Raw genomic sequence first — 16,722 nt, 5'->3', positions numbered from 1 at the left:
CTATCGACACTGATAGATCTATGCCTCACTCTGCCTGCATCCTGCATGTGAATCTATCGACACTGATAGATCTATGCCTCACTCTGCCTGCATCCTGTGTGTGAATCTATCGACACTGATAGATCTATGACTCACTCTGCCTGCATCCTGCATGTGAATCTATCGACACTGATAGATCTATGCCTCACTCTGCCTGCATCCTGCATGTGAATCTATCGACACTGATATATCTATGCCTCACTCTGCCTGCACCTTCTGTGTGAATCGAGTGACACTGATTATCAGTGATAGATCTATGCCACGCTATGCCTGCATCCTGTGTGTGAATTGAGACAGACAGATCTATGCCTTACTCTACCTGCATACTGTGTGTGAATCTATCGACACTGATAGATCTATGCCTCACTCTGCCTGCATACTGTGTGTGAATCTATCGACACTGATAGATCTATGCCTCACTGCCTGCATCTTCTGTGTGAATCGATTGACACTAATAGATCTACACCTCACTCTGCCTGCATCTTCTGTGTGAATCGAGTGACACTGATAGATCTATGCCTTCCAGCCTGCATCCTGTGTGAATCTATCGACACTGATAGATCTATGCCTCCCTCTGCCTGCATCTTCTGTGTGAATCAATCGACACTGATAGATCTATGCGTCACTCTGCCTGCATCCTGTGTGTGAATCTATCGACACTGATAGATCTATGCCTCACTGCCTGCATCTTCTGTGTGAATCGATTGACACTAATAGATCTACACCTCACTCTGCCTGCATCTTCTGTGTGAATCGAGTGACACTGATAGATCTATGCCTTCCAGCCTGCATCCTATGTGAATCGATCGACACTGATAAATCTATGACTCACTCTGCCTGCATCCAGTGTGTGAATCGATCGACACTGATAGATCTATGACTCACTCTGCCTGCATTCTCTGCTGATAGATTGGCAAATCAATCATAAATCCTCATCTCTGTCTGACCTGATGACAACTGTGGATTTGAGCCAATACCTGCCATGGAATTATGGTTAAAAAATGAGGCGTCCAAATCAAGTCTTACCACAGGGAAGTGGACAATTGCAGTGAGGTCGATATTGATGATGATGATGTCGACTGGTAACAACCAGTCATTCAAAGGCTTATTATTTATAATCTTTCCCATCCTCCATTAACATTGTTTTGGGGTTAAAGTTTTTTAGTAAATAATTAAAGTTTGGGGGGGGGGGGGGGGGGGGGAGGAAACAGAGAGAAAATAAATAAATAAAAAAACAACTATTTTTGTGTGCAGTAATTTTTTTTAATAATAATCGATTTTCAAATAAATAAAATTGTAATAAACACAACATTTTGGTACGAAAATATCCTAACAACAGGAAATAACTATAAAGTATTCCAAGCTAATGAAAACATTTTTTTTTTTTTTTAACCACAAAAATACCAGGGTTTTTTCTGTTTTGTTTTTGTTTGTTTTTAAATCTCAAAACACATTCTGTTTCTTCTTATGCCAAGCCAAATAGAAATGATGTACTGGGACAGACTATTATAGATGATCATGACTGCATTTTATCATGGCTTTTTGAAATAAACATTAGGCACGATCTTGACCTGCTATATATTTTATTTATTTGAAACTTATAAAATGGGATATGATTGTGAAGACTGTTTGCAGGTGTGTAGACTATATATACAAACACACCCTGTAATATGTGGCTGTTTTGATACCGGGGCATGTTACATCTTGGTTGGGCCTGCTAAAATCATTAAAGGGCCTGTTAAGAAACCCACAATGGGCTGTTTAAAAACATTTTTATCTTTGTACCCTGAATGATACTTCATTTCAAATAAAATTTTAATATATTAAAAACACTGGCTCCAATTCTGTTTCTCATTTTATTACTATACTGATTCAAATTAAAAACTTCACAATTTAAAATTTGAATAAAGTTAATGAGTGTTGAAAGCAGGTATTTTTCAGGAATAAATATTGTAATGGCAATGTCTACACTCCATTTGAAGCCCATCACAGCCCACGTGACCCGATCCATAGCATGTGCACAGCACCATTGAGGCAAAAGTGGTTTTGCACGTGCCACTGTTTTGCAAACGATCCGAAATCGGCTGCGAAGCACTCACCTCCACACACAGCGCTCATATGTTAAGACCCATTTTGACCCAATTTCATCGATGTCAACGGTGGACACAACGCCACTTGCGATGGACTCAGTGGGAATGGAATAGTCGTGTTTAGCGATGAATCAAGATTCACACTGCGATTTGCCGATGGCAGGCAGAGGGTTTGGAGATGACATGGTGAATGTCATGCTCAGTGTTGTGTCAGCGAAGTTGACAGATTCGGAGGCAGAAGTGTAATGGTTTGGGGCGCTTTCTGTGGAAATGGACAGTCTCGACCTCTTGTCATCCATGGCAACCTCAACGCTGCTGCATACCACGACCAAGTGCTGGCCCAGGAACTTGTGCCCTTCATGGCAGCTCATGGTCCAGGCCTGACCTTTCAGCATGACAAAGCCAGACCCCACATGACCATCTTGACTTGTAAGAGATTACCTGAGGAACGCGGACATCAATGTCCGACCTGAATCCCATCAAGCACGTCTGGGATGTGCTGAGAAAATGCTTGCGCACTCTCGGGAACCCTCCACAGACCCTGCAGGAACTTGATGCTGCATTAGTGGAACAATGGCATCTTATCCCTAATGCAGTCTTTACATGCATCAGGCAGTCAATGAGGAGGCATTGCCTTGCAGTTGTAGGTACGCATGGAGGGCATGTGCACTACTGAACCTGTGATTTCATCAGATGATCCTGCTAGTGAATGACCATTTTGACTGTTTGTGGTTTTGACAAATGCTGTGGGCGCATCAAACAGATTTTTCACTCAACATTTATTCCTATTCTTTCTTTGGACGTCATACAATAAAAGAAATACCTTATTTAACTCGTTTTTCTGTCATATTTGCCAATTAGCCAAGATGTAACGTTTGTAAAGTTTTTAATTTGACTCAGTATATAATATTAATCTATGAGCATAAGCTATAATACAATTTTATTAGTAATCTATGAACTACTCATATAAGCTGTAATACAATTTTATTAGTACTCTGTGAGTGAGATTATAAGCCGTAATACAATTTTGTTAGTACTCTGTGAGTATAAGCTGTAATACAATTGTATTAGTACTGTAATACAATTTTAGTAGTAGTAGTACTCTGAGTATAAGCTGTAATACAATTGTATTAGTACTCTGTGAGTATAAGCTGTAATACAATTTTATTAGTACTGTAATAAAATTTTAGTAGTAGTAGTACTCTGTGAGTATAAGCTGTAATACAATTGTATTAGTACTCTGTGAGTATAAGCTGTAATACAATTTTAGTAGTAGTAGTACTCTGTGAGTATAAGCTGTAATACAATTTTATTAGTACTGTAATAAAATTTTAGTAGTAGTAGTACTCTGTGAGTATAAGCTGTAATACAATTTTATTAGTACTCTGTGAGTGAGATTATAAGCCGTAATACAATTTTGTTAGTACTCTGTGAGTATAAGCTGTAATACAATTTTATTAGTACTGTAATACAATTTTAGTAGTAGTAGTACTCTGTGAGTATAAGCTGTAATACAATTGTATTAGTACTCTGTGAGTATAAGCTGTAATACAATTTTAGTAGTAGTAGTACTCTGTGAGTATAAGCTGTAACACAATTTTATTAGTAATCTGTGAGTGACAGTATAAGTTGTAATACAATTTTATTAGTAATCTGTGAGTATAAGCTACAATACAATTTTATTAGTAATATGTGAGTGACAGTATAAGCTGTAATACAATTTTATTAGTAATCTGTGAGTATAAGCTATAATACAATTTTATTAGTAATCTGTGACTGACAGTATAAGCCATAATACAATTGTATTAGTAATCTGTGAGTGACAGTATAAGCTGTAATATAATTTTATTAGTAATCTGTGAGTATAAGCTGTAATACAATTTTATTAGTAATCTGTGACAGTATAAGCTGTAATACAATTTTATTAGTAATCTGTGAGTATAAGCTGTAATACAATTTTATTAGTAATCTGTGAGTGACAGTATAAGCTATAATACAATTTTATTAGTAATCTGTGAGCGACAGTATAAGCTATAATACAATTTTATTAGTAATCTGTGAGCGACAGTATAAGCTGTAATACAATTTTATTAGTAATCTGTGAGCGACAGTATAAGCTGTAATACAATTTTATTAGTAATCTGTGAGCGACAGTATAAGCTGTAATACAATTTTATTAGTAATCTGTGAGCGACAGTATAAGCTATAATACAATTTTATTAGTAATCTGTGAGCGACAGTATAAGCTGTAATACAATTTTATTAGTAATCTGTGAGTGACAGTATAAGCTATAATACAATTTCATTAGTAATCTGTGAGCGACAGTATAAGCTGTAATACAATTTTATTAGTAATCTGTGAGTATAAGCTGTAATACAATTTTATTAGTAATCTGTGAGTGACAGTATAAGCTGTAATACAATTTTATTAGTAATCTGTGACAGTATAAGCTGTAATACAATTTTATTAGTAATCTGTGAGTATAAGCTGTAATACAATTTTATTTGTAATCTGTGAGTGACAGTATAAGCTATAATACAATTTTATTAGTAATCTGTGAGTATAAGCTGTAATACAATTTTATTAGTAATCTGTGAGTGACAGTATAAGCTGTAATACAATTTTATTAGTAATCTGTGACAGTATAAGCTGTAATACAATTTTATTAGTAATCTGTGAGTATAAGCTGTAATACAATTTTATTAGTAATCTGTGAGTGACAGTATAAGCTATAATACAATTTTATTAGTAATCTGTGAGTGACAGTATAAGCTGTAATACAATTTTATTAGTAATCTGTGAGTGACAGTATAAGCTGTAATACAATTTTATTAGTAATCTGTGAGTATAAGCTGTAATACAATTGTATTAGTACTCTGTGAGTATAAGCTGTAATAAAATTTTATTAGTACTGTAATAAAATTTTAGTAGTAGTAGTACTCTGTGAGTATAAGCTGTAATACAATTGTATTAGTACTCTGTGAGTATAAGCTGTAATACAATTTTAGTAGTAGTACTACTCTGTGAGTATAAGCTGTAATACAATTTTATTAGTACTCTGTGAGTATAAGCTGTAATACAATTGTATTAGTACTCTGTGAGTATAAGCTGTAATACAATTTTAGTAGTAGTAGTACTCTGTGAGTATAAGCTGTAACACAATTTTATTAGTAATCTGTGAGTGACAGTATAAGTTGTAATACAATTTTATTAGTAATCTGTGAGTATAAGCTACAATACAATTTTATTAGTAATATGTGAGTGACAGTATAAGCTGTAATACAATTTTATTAGTAATCTGTGAGTATAAGCTATAATACAATTTTATTAGTAATCTGTGAGTGACAATATAAGCCATAATACAATTGTATTAGTAATCTGTGAGTGACAGTATAAGCTGTAATACAATTTTATTAGTAATCTGTAAGTATAAGCTATAATACAATTTTATTAGTAATCTGTGAGTGACAGTATAAGCTATAATACAATTTTATTAGTAATCTGTGAGTGACAGTATAAGCTGTAATACAATTTTATTAGTAATCTGTGAGTATAAGCTGTAATACAATTTTATTAGTAATCTGTGAGTGACAGTATAAGCTATAATACAATTTTATTAGTCATCTGTGAGCAACAGTATAAGCTATAATACAATTTTATTAGTAATCTGTGAGTGACAGTATAAGCTGTAATACAATTTTATTAGTAATCTGTGAGTGACAGTATAAGCCATAATACAATTTTATTAGTAATCTGTGAGCGACAGTATAAGCCATAATACAATTTTATTAGTAATCTGTGAGCGACAGTATAAGCTGTAATACAATTTTATTAGTAATCTGTGAGTGACAGTATAAGCTATAATACAATTTTATTAGTAATCTGTGAGCGACAGTATAAGCTGTAATACAATTTTATTAGTAATCTGTGAGTATAAGCTGTAATACAATTTTATTAGTAATCTGTGAGTGACAGTATAAGCCATAATACAATTTTATTAGTAATCTGTGAGCGACAGTATAAGCTGTAATACAATTTTATTAGTAATCTGTGAGCGACAGTATAAGCTGTAATACAATTTTATTAGTAATCTGTGAGTATAAGCTACAATACAATTTTATTAGTAATCTGTGAGTATAAGCTGTAATACAATTTTATTAGTAATCTGTGAGTATAAGCTACAATACAATTTTATTAGTAATCTGTGAGTATAAGCTGTAATACAATTTTATTAGTAATCTGTGAGTATAAGCAACAATACAATTTTATTAGTAATCTGTGAGCGACAGTATAAGCTATAATACAATTTTATTAGTCATCTGTGAGCAACAGTATAAGCTATAATACAATTTTATTAGTAATCTGTGAGTGACAGTATAAGCTGTAATACAATTTTTGCTAACAATTATGTTTATATCGCGGGGGGGGGGGGGGGGGAAAGAGTTCCCATTCACATGTAATAAATACAGGTAACTTTACTGTAAACTGATAAATATTTTTAGCGTACATGTTTTTCTAGACAAACAATAAAGCATGCCTAATTAACCCATCAGTGGTGTAAACTGACAAAAGGATCAGACACAATCTCAGTTATATCAGTTTCGCAAACTACAATTAAAATTATTTTATTTACTGCTTTTCATTTTATCAACAGTTAAAATTGGGCAAGTGAATTTTGAAGTTTTGGAGAAGAAAGTGAAACTGGATCACAATAGGTCACCTGAGCCTTTGACTTTAAATAAAAAAAAATATTTGGACACTTTTAAGAATTATGAATTTTCTAAAGTTCAAAAGAACACATATTGGTCTTTACTCTCCGATGTTGATGGTAAGTTGTATGTGAAACTCACCTGCTGAGTTCACAAGCCATGATGAGCGGCACAATGACAGTAAGTTGTATGTGAAACTCACCTGCCGAGTTCACAAGCCATGATGGGCGGCACAATGACGGTAAGTTGTATGTGAAACTCATCTGCCGAGTTCACAAGCCATGATGGGCGGCACAATGACGGTAAGTTGTATGTGAAACTCACCTGCCGAGTTCACAAGCCATGATGGGCGGCACAATGACAGTAAGTTGTATGTGAAACTCACCTGCCGAGTTCACAAGCCATGATGAGCGGCACAATGACGGTAAGTTGTATGTGAAACTCATCTGCCGAGTTCACAAGCCATGATGGGCGGCACAATGACGGTAAGTTGTATGTGAAACTCACCTGCCGAGTTCACAAGCCATGATGGGCGGCACAATGACGGTAAGTTGTATGTGAAACTCATCTGCCGAGTTCACAAGCCATGATGGGCGGCACAATGACGGTAAGTTGTATGTGAAACCCCCCTGCCGAGTTCAGAAGCCATGATGAGCGGCACAATGACAGTAAGTTGTATGTGAAACTCACCTGCCGAGTTCACAAGCCATGATGGGAGGCACAATGACGGTAAGTTGTATGTGAAACTCACCTGCCGAGTTCACAAGCCATGATGGGGGGCACAATGACAGTAAGTTGTATGTGAAACTCACCTGCCGAGTTCACAAGCCATGATGGGAGGCACAATGACGGTAAGTTGTATGTGAAACTCACCTGCCGAGTTCACAAGCCATGATGGGAGGCACAAGAGGCTCCTGACTCAGAGCACAGTGTTTCCATTTGGCGTCCAATTCCGCAGTCCTGTCTTTCTGAAACCACAAATAACAAACATCATTAGTCAAATTAAGTGGCCTTTCTGCACCTCTGTTCAAGCTTCTTTTTTTTTCCATTAGTTTATTTGTGTAAACTATTCTAACCTTTTGATGCGGTATAGGTTTTGAAGCGGAACATCCAGATAATTTCTGAATGACCAATATTCAAGAAAAATAACTCCAAACAACTGGAAATGATGTGTGGTTGTCGATAAATTCCATATTAAAGGTAGAGTAAACTCAAAAAAGAGATTTATGTGTTGGAAAGATGCATACCTGGACCACCAACACATACTGACACTTTAACAAATGAAAAACGCGTAATTTTAGAGTTAATAAAAAAACATTGATTATTCCTGCTAGCTGGGGGCAGCCATTTTGTTCCGTTTTTGTGACGTCCGGTGGGTTTTACAGAATTACTTACAGTAATAGAGCAGGACGGCTGATCGATTACAATTAGAGGGGTGTCCGTGTGGTTAACACACAATACCCTGTGATCTTAATAAAAGAGGTACGTCTTTTTAGTGTGTCCTGCCAATCAGGAACTACAGGTACATGCCACGGAAAGAAAAGACCAATTAATTAAGAAAACACTGATTATTATTTCAGTACGTGGGTTAATTTATGTACAAAACATAATACAGTTATTACAACACTTAGACAATGGTGGTTTATTTTGTATTAAAAATAATATATAATTGTTGCTGGCTTACTGGGATGACTATTATTACAGAATATTGTGATGCATCCGCAAAAATCAGGCATGTTTTGTTTCTTCAGTTTGACGATTAATTCCTGACGTGACACGTTAGGTAAATTACGTAACCACCAGCTCACCGGATGGCGTATTCACTGGGATGATACAAAATGGCTGCGCCCATTATATATAATAGCCGTCACATTTAACTGTTTTATTAATTAACTATACGATTATAGTTGACGTTGAAAAATTGCATGTATTTTGCCCTATGCAATCTCACTGAAGTCGATATTGGTCAGGGCTCCTGTACATGGACAAATTAGCCAATTGCTAATTTTTATACAAAGTGCCTACAACATTTAGTCTTTGGCTCATAAAATATTCCTTAAATCAACCACATTTTAATAATCTTCAAGGAGATACATGTACTATAGTCTATACTATATCTGAAAATTGGCTAAACCAAACATTCTTTCCAGTGTGAGCCCTGATTGGTGACATCGTTAAAGTCTTGTGTGTGGAATCAATGTCACTGTAAATGTTTTTTCACAATTTATGTTTGGACAAAAAGTGGGGGAAATCTAACAGTAATTAAAGGTAGAAGAGTAATTTATCGTAGGGCATTGATCCCAGTATTCGACCAATATGTTTAGTTAATTTCTATGCTCGTTTACACTGAACAGTATATAGATTTTTTCAGAGTATTCTGAATATATGCAACAGGATAAACATTCTTACTTCCGGAAATGCAATAGCAGACGATAACCATGTAAATGAACGTAAGTATATTTTCATCGGCTATAGAGATAATATGAACATCGGCCATCTTTATAGCATGCTGTTACACCATCCAAAATTCCGTGAGAATTTGCAATATTTTTAATCCATTGGAAATCCTTGAAAATGTATTTAATATTTTTATTTATAATCAGAGCTGGCAATGTAATGTGACCTCAGTCATTATAATTTTGTTCACGAGACCACATGCTCAAATAAAGACATCTGACTGAGAGAATTGCCCCAGTATTCGAACAATAGAAAAGTTTCAGTATACATTTGCAAAATAAACTCCCAGGAACCACAAATGTACTACTTTTATGTCTTTTGGTGCTGTTAAAAATGGCAAATTAAATTAGATTTTCTTTATTTTCAGTTTAATATATTATCTGTAAATTGAGATAGGACCAAAGAGACTGTTCATCAGAAAGTGTGTGTGTGTGTGTGTGTGTGTGTGTGTGTGTGTGTGTGTGTGTGTGTGTGTGTGTGTGTGTGTATATACAAGCATGCATGTGTGTCCGTAAATGCATGAACATGTGTTACAGTTGTTAAAAACAGTTTTTGGATTTAGTTGTTTGATATATAGGTAGTACTAGACCAAATAACTTCCGGCTGGGTCAAAGTTCGAGGTGCACCCAACTTTTGATAGAGAAGTGAACACCACAAGTCCTGTGATTGGTTATAAATGTGAGTGTGTTGGTTGTGAAAAATAATAGTTTTATCTGGGTTAAAAAAAAATGCAATTTTATTTCATCTAGTACCAATGTGTCAAGTAGCCTTGTGCTTGAAACATGTATGGGGTACCTGTAAAAAAAAGAACTCGAATTTTGTGCGGATCTAGGGTAGTCATAGACGCTACCCGTTATCTCAGAAATGAGCAGCTTGACCCCCATTTTTTTCTGATTCACTTTAAGTGTGAGGGGTGGTAGTATTTATATCCGTGGCGTTTATGTCGGTTGATACGTTGCAGGTAGGAGTTTTAGCCACATATGTTACTATTGTCGTCTATGGGATTTGATTTGGTAGTATACACCCTATATATATGTTGTATTTATTATAAACTAAACTTCAAACTGTAGTTTTATTAGTTAATTAGAAAGTGGTCGAATACTGGGTCATCTAGTCGAATACTGCATACTCAGGGCATACAATTCAGACAACCGATATGTCGTTCGTGTGGTTTTAGTGTTTGCACGAATGATTTTTTCCAGTGGTTCAGATACAAATGAAAAAGTTAACCAGCGACGGTAATCAAATGAGAATCTAAGATGGGCGACTTCCGTAGCTTTTCTCCAAATTCTTATCATAAATACTAAATTATTATTATTATTTGGTATGCTGGGACTAACTTGAAAGCTGCCATTTACATTTCTGCACACTACCCCATCGGTTCTGTTACAGAGTACTTGTTGGCGCCAAAACAATAGTCTGAACGAAACGGGGATTTCCCGGATCTGAACGGAAAGACCCGAAGTTCTGCGAAGTTCAGTGTTTCATCATGTTCTAATTTCCACTTCGTTATTTTAAAGTCCCTTATTAAACGTACTATTTTCTTCGCTGTGTATGTCAGGGGCATAGCGTGATCTGGACCTGGGGGGGGGGGGGGTGTGTGTGTGTGTGTGTGTGTGTGTGTGTGTTTCATATATGAACCAAGTGGACCTTTTTTTATTTTGTTTTTGCACCACCAGTTCGTCCGACCCCAATACCCCACCCCCGCCAGCCTGTATGTCATATTTTAATAAAATGATTTAGCAAGGGTTGTACTTGTTTTCATTACAATACATGTTTCAGAATTAATGCATATATTTCAACGTAACTACACAGGTGTTAAAAAGTAAATAAATATAGAGAACTTCACATACGTTTTTTTCGCTTCCTATTTATTGCACGAGTTTATTGTGCGCAAGAATATTTACAAGGTATGTTCTTGCTCACAATAAACATGTGCAATAAATAGGAAGCGAAAATAACGTATACATGTGAGGTTCTGTACATACCTTTAAAATATATATATATATATATATAATCAACAATGTATCTTAAACCGCTGTTCAATGCTCCTTTCATGAGCTCAGTTTTAGCGTAACGTTTAATAAATACTCATAAACCGCTTTAATTTCCAAACCGCATATTGTTTTCCGCACGTAGCGAAATGATCAAAGGGAACGTGTGACTATGTTACTAAATGTTACTGACACTCCTAATGACAGTGCCGACTTTGTAATTGACCGCGATGTCGAGTCCAAATGGATACATTGTTTTTTTCTCACACCTGTAATGCTAGGCCCATTCTCTTATTATTTTATTCCAAAATTAGTTATATATATTAGCCAAAACACGTCAGTTTACATTTTCTGACAAGCGATTATAGTTTTTGCACGAACGATCTGTCGTTCGTGTCGATATTGGTTTTGCATAACTGACAGACGAACGACAAAATCGTTCGTGCCAAATTTTATGCCCTGATACTGTTCGTTATGGCACTCAAATCTACTCTAGATGGCATATTTCATGAATAACATTGCCAGTAAGTATGTACGAAGAAAAACAAATGTTATGATCCTTTGTTGCTTAAGTGGTCGAATACACTGACACAGGAAGTGGGAAGGTGCGGGGCAAGGGGGGCATATACCCCCCTACTAGTTCATCAAGATTAACCTTGAATGCATGTGCAAGCACAAGCCAAGGTTTATCGGGCTAACGCATTACGCCTATAGTGAGCTCTCAATGGTTTCGAACAATTTTGCTTCACCAATCCTTTTCCACATACAAGTGTGTTCCGAGTTTTATTTCCCTCCAATAAGGCAGATAACAATAACCAGGGGTTTCCCTAGAGCGATAAGCCGACACGGCCAGTGCTCCCTTAGCCAGCCAAGTAAGCGCCTTCATGTCTGGTAAGCGCCTTAACTGCAGGACCGTGTCGGCTTAATTTGTAACATGTATACAAAACAATGGAGCTGTGATCCGTAACGTCATTCACCACACATTATCACACTTCCATTTGGTATCTCTGCAATTCTTTAGATGTTCACTTTGAGGTCCATTAATTGCACCGTTTTAATTGTCGGCGGGCTTGTGCTGGTCATGTGGTACAGGTGATTGGCTACTACTAATCCGCCAGATAACTGCTTGTTGTAATGTCTGTATGCTTGGGAATTACGCATCAAGACAAATCAAAGAAAATACCTATTAATTGAATAAACATCTTTGAAGGTGAAATTCTTGAGTAAAACATGTCACCATTAATCCTGGTATATATTTACCATATCGAAACCGTAACTACGTTGTTATTTGCTAAAATGAACGGTCACGGATTGACCAAAAAAATGGCTAATAAAATTTGCAAGTGGCTAAAATTTTGGCTGAGCCATTTTCTATCTTCTGATGTGAACAAACGGTTACATAATCTATTCGACACCTCAAACATAATAATACCAAATATTCAATTAGCATAATAGCGATCTCGCGACCGGCAACGAGAAACAGTGTTATCCAGAATACAGCGTATGGCTTATGTTTGCTAATTTTAATAATCAAGGTTATTAATTTTAACGGCATGCATTCGACATGTATGACAGCAATTCAATGTCTGGTAGATATGTAACTTGCTATTTTAATTTTGTAAAGTCTTTGAACCAAAGTAATAAAAACAAACCGACAATGCATGTCAATTTGAATACACATGCCAGTTCAGGGCCGAACGACATGTCGGCTATCCCAAGGGCTGAGTTCAACCAGACTGAGCGGAAACAAAACGTTCGCTACACCGTTTTGTGCACTTCACGTTAAACCAAATGGACACGACGGACACCAATCAAGTAGTTCGCGAACGTTAGGAAGAACGTTCGTTGGCTGAACTGAGGAAAGCTCTCAGCGTAATATACATCACGCTTCAGAGTCAGCTGACACCCACGTGTCAAGAGATATCGTTGCGGACATGAACAATACGATTACACAGGAGTAAATCCTGATGTAAATGTGTAGAAAAACAATAGTTGTTTGCATCAGTGAACTGCAGTTTCGTTATTTCCTTTGTCTTTGTTAATTTTGTACCTATGGTCGAGAGCACGCACTGAGATCGCGATCGCGGGAAATGTACATATGCAGTATTTATACAAATTGCAGTTAAACGTACACTGAATTAGTTTACAATAATCATATTTGTTAGATAATGCTAGATATATATTTGTTAAACTGTGAGATGACATTTAATAAGTTAGCTGGATTTTTTAAAAAAAGTAAAATTTTATTTTATTAACGTTTTTGGGGGTTTTTGGTAGTTTTTTTTATAAATGGAATATACTGTGAAGTCAGCATTCTTAGCTTAGGTATTTTACAAGCAGAAATCACAACTAGCATTTAACACGACGCTGAAATCAACAACAACATGACGAAAATTATGAAGTTGTTGGGGGTGGGGAATTGATGGGGTTTTTAGAAAAAATCCCCCCCCCCCCCCCCCCCCCCCCCCCCCCAAAACAACCCCAACATGATTTGATGGATTGAAGGCAATCACTTAACTGTTTTCAACTCGCTACCCCACTTCTTTTGGCTTGATTTTTGTGTTATAATGATGCTAAATATGTAAGTGCCTTAAAACAAATCCTGGGGAAAGGCCTGAATAACCGCATGTTTTAAAAAAAAACCCACACAGTCTGACCATTTTCCTTTAATTCAAAGTGAAGATCGTTTTTCTTGGTCTCCATGAGCTCGAAATAGATGACAATACATGAATAGGGTGGGAAAACATGATGGTAGTCGTTATTTTGACAGCAATTCCGTTCCGAGCAAAATTGCTCGGAACCGTTCAGAGCTCACTATAGGCGTAATGCATTAGCCCGATTAAGCTTGGCTTGTGCTTGCACATGCATTCGAGGTTAATCTTTATAGCCCCCACACACACACTTTGTAGCAGCAGCGATGTTTTTTTATACATTTATATATGTATTTAGATATATGTGTGCGCCCCCACCACAATGCTCAACAACCTTTTAGCACCTTCCTACGACAGTGCTGTGGCCGTTGCCTTAAAGTCCGAACCAAATTGTTAAAAACTACAATAAATTACTATCGTACCTTTAATTACAATTACATTTCCCCCAAATTTTGTCCAGACACTAGTTGTGAAAAAACCCATTACAGTGACACCGATTCCACATGTGAGACTGTAACAATGTCACCAGTATCGACCTCGCTGAGATCGCATAGGCCAAAATACATGCAGTTTTCTGCTGTTTGCCATTTTGCTATTTTATGGCATACTCTTCAAGATGGGTGAAAGCTTCCAAAGTATGTGACATAATTAATATAACATTAATGTTCTCTAGTGGTATCTTTAAATAAAACAAATTTTAAAAATGATATGACGTCATCATGTTTGCTTTAATATCGTAACATGTTATGACATTGTTAGATTAAGTCATATCCTTTCACTCCTCTTGGAGAGTATTCCATAAAAAGTCAAAATGGCAGCCGGCACAAAATTACATGCTTTTTACCCTATGCGATCTCAGCGAAGTTGAGGGATGCGGTGAACTCGTATGGAAACTAACTTGTATGAACGGAAAACTTGTATGGAAAACGAACTCGTATGGAAAAAATAACGGTGAACTTGTATGGGGATGTATGGATATGCAGATATACTAACTTTGATATTTCTCTTAAATGTGTATTTTGACACTTGTTTTGTATACATGCTTCTTATTTATGTCCCCATCAGTCAACTATTTGCGTGTTAACCGCAGTTTGTGCGTCAACGGCAGTCACCTATAATTAAAACACGCATGTCATTAGACTTATTTCCTGCAACAGAAACCGTAAACAATGCATGCATGTTTTGCGTTTCTTACCAGCCCGAACTTAAAAACCACTAGCCATGGACGTTGGGCTAGCGGATTTGTCGAATTCTGCATAACAACTACAAACAAGTTGTTATACAGTTATGGATATATATCAGTTTGTAATTTCCATACGAGTTCACTTCATTTTCCCACATACAAGTTTATCTTCCATACGAGTTCACTTGTGGATTTCCATACGACTACACTGCATTATCCCCCATACGAGTACGTTTTCCATACGAGTTCAGGGCTAGAAATGAAAGAAAAAAATCTACATGCACCAGGTGCATGCTGAAAAAAAAGTTACATGCACCATTAAAATTCTGCATGCTCCAAAAATATGGTAAATCCTGTTAACAATGAGGAAAATACTATTTTAATTACCTTGATTAGAGTGTTGATTTTTTTTTATACGAAGCTATTCCGTATTCAGAATTATTCGGCAATACCTATATGTATTTATTAACAGTACCGGAACGTTATACAACTGCATTTATTACTGATTCTTGATCAAATTTGAAAATTTTACCCATCGTAAACGCCTTACAGAAATCTATGATAGGCCTATTACAAAAACGTACGAATAGTTGTGTTTTGTATTAAGCAAGTTATCAACTTTTTTCACTCGATAAGATCTGTTGGTATAATATAAATTAGCCTACGGAATTCGACGAGAAGTTGCGATTGAAATAATCACTGGCTGACTTCGAGTCAACTACGCGAATAACGCACTGCACATTCGCAATCATCTGATCAAGTGCTCATATCTGAGGTCGAAAATGTTCAAGGCAGTTACGGTACTTTGTATTGATCACAGATCTGGCGGAGTTCAATTTGTCAGTGACGACAACTGTGTTATGCGCGTGGATACCCCAAAGTCGGTCTCGACCACCTTCCCTAATACTGTTCACGGATATAACCGAGATATTGCCGGCAATTTTCGCAAATATATTTCACGGAAATGACCGAACAACCATTGTTGTAAGTAGGATTATGGGATACGAAATGGATGCGCCCATAAGATAAAAGTTATCGTTTTAATGTGGCGAACAGATTACGAAATGCATACGAAAAATTCAACAACTTAATCTGGTAGACAACAGGATACTAGTATACGCAATACACAGTACTTGAAAAATATTAGCATGCACCGCGTGCACCCAGTTTTAAAAGTTACATGCACACGCAAAAATCAGCATGCACCGGTGCATGTACTAACACTGCATTTCGAGCCCTGGAGTTCACCGCAAGCCGAAGTTGATATAGGTGACATAGTTATCATAGGTCTAGTAAGTGGAATCTGTGTCATTGTAATGGTTTTTTCAAGATTTCTGTCTGCACAAAATGTGGGTAAAATCTAACGAAAAATAAAGAGGTAGGAGAGCAATTTATTCATATTGTAGTTGTTAACAATTTGGTTTGGACTTTCGTTGTTAACAATTTCTTGAATTTGGTTCGGACTTTTAATTCTAACAAATATTTTTTTAAATGTGCTAGGGGGACCGGGGGCATATTTCCCCCCCAAACGGTGAAGAAAAACCTCACATATTAACAGAAAATTACTGCGCAAAATGCGCATCAGACAAACCGAACGG

General features: G+C 36.3%; 1 protein-coding gene across 7 annotated transcripts in view; it reads right to left on the bottom strand.

Annotated features, from left to right (window-relative positions):
- LOC121374233 (replication termination factor 2-like) overlaps positions 1-16,722 on the bottom strand; it is a 55,032-nt gene that overhangs the window by 38,093 nt on the left and 217 nt on the right. For 5 of the 7 annotated variants that reach the window (XR_005958211.1, XM_041501237.1, XM_041501238.1 and 2 more), the window contains exon 2: positions 7,713-7,807. Coding sequence is in view for 6 of the 7 variants with exons in the window: in XM_041501237.1 (XP_041357171.1) it covers positions 7,713-7,807 (95 nt within the window). In the remaining variant the exon portion in view is untranslated. Of the gene's footprint in view, positions 1-7,041; positions 7,079-7,529; positions 7,580-7,712; positions 7,808-16,722 lie in introns of those variants that run through there. The other 2 variants (XM_041501241.1, XM_041501242.1) reach the window with 2 other exon arrangements.

The sequence above is a fragment of the Gigantopelta aegis genome, chromosome 6 (assembly GCF_016097555.1).
Source record: "Gigantopelta aegis isolate Gae_Host chromosome 6, Gae_host_genome, whole genome shotgun sequence".
Classification (NCBI taxonomy): Eukaryota; Metazoa; Mollusca; class Gastropoda; order Neomphalida; family Peltospiridae; genus Gigantopelta; species Gigantopelta aegis.
Note: the sequence above shows the minus strand (reverse complement) of the source record. Positions and strands in the feature narration are given on the sequence as shown.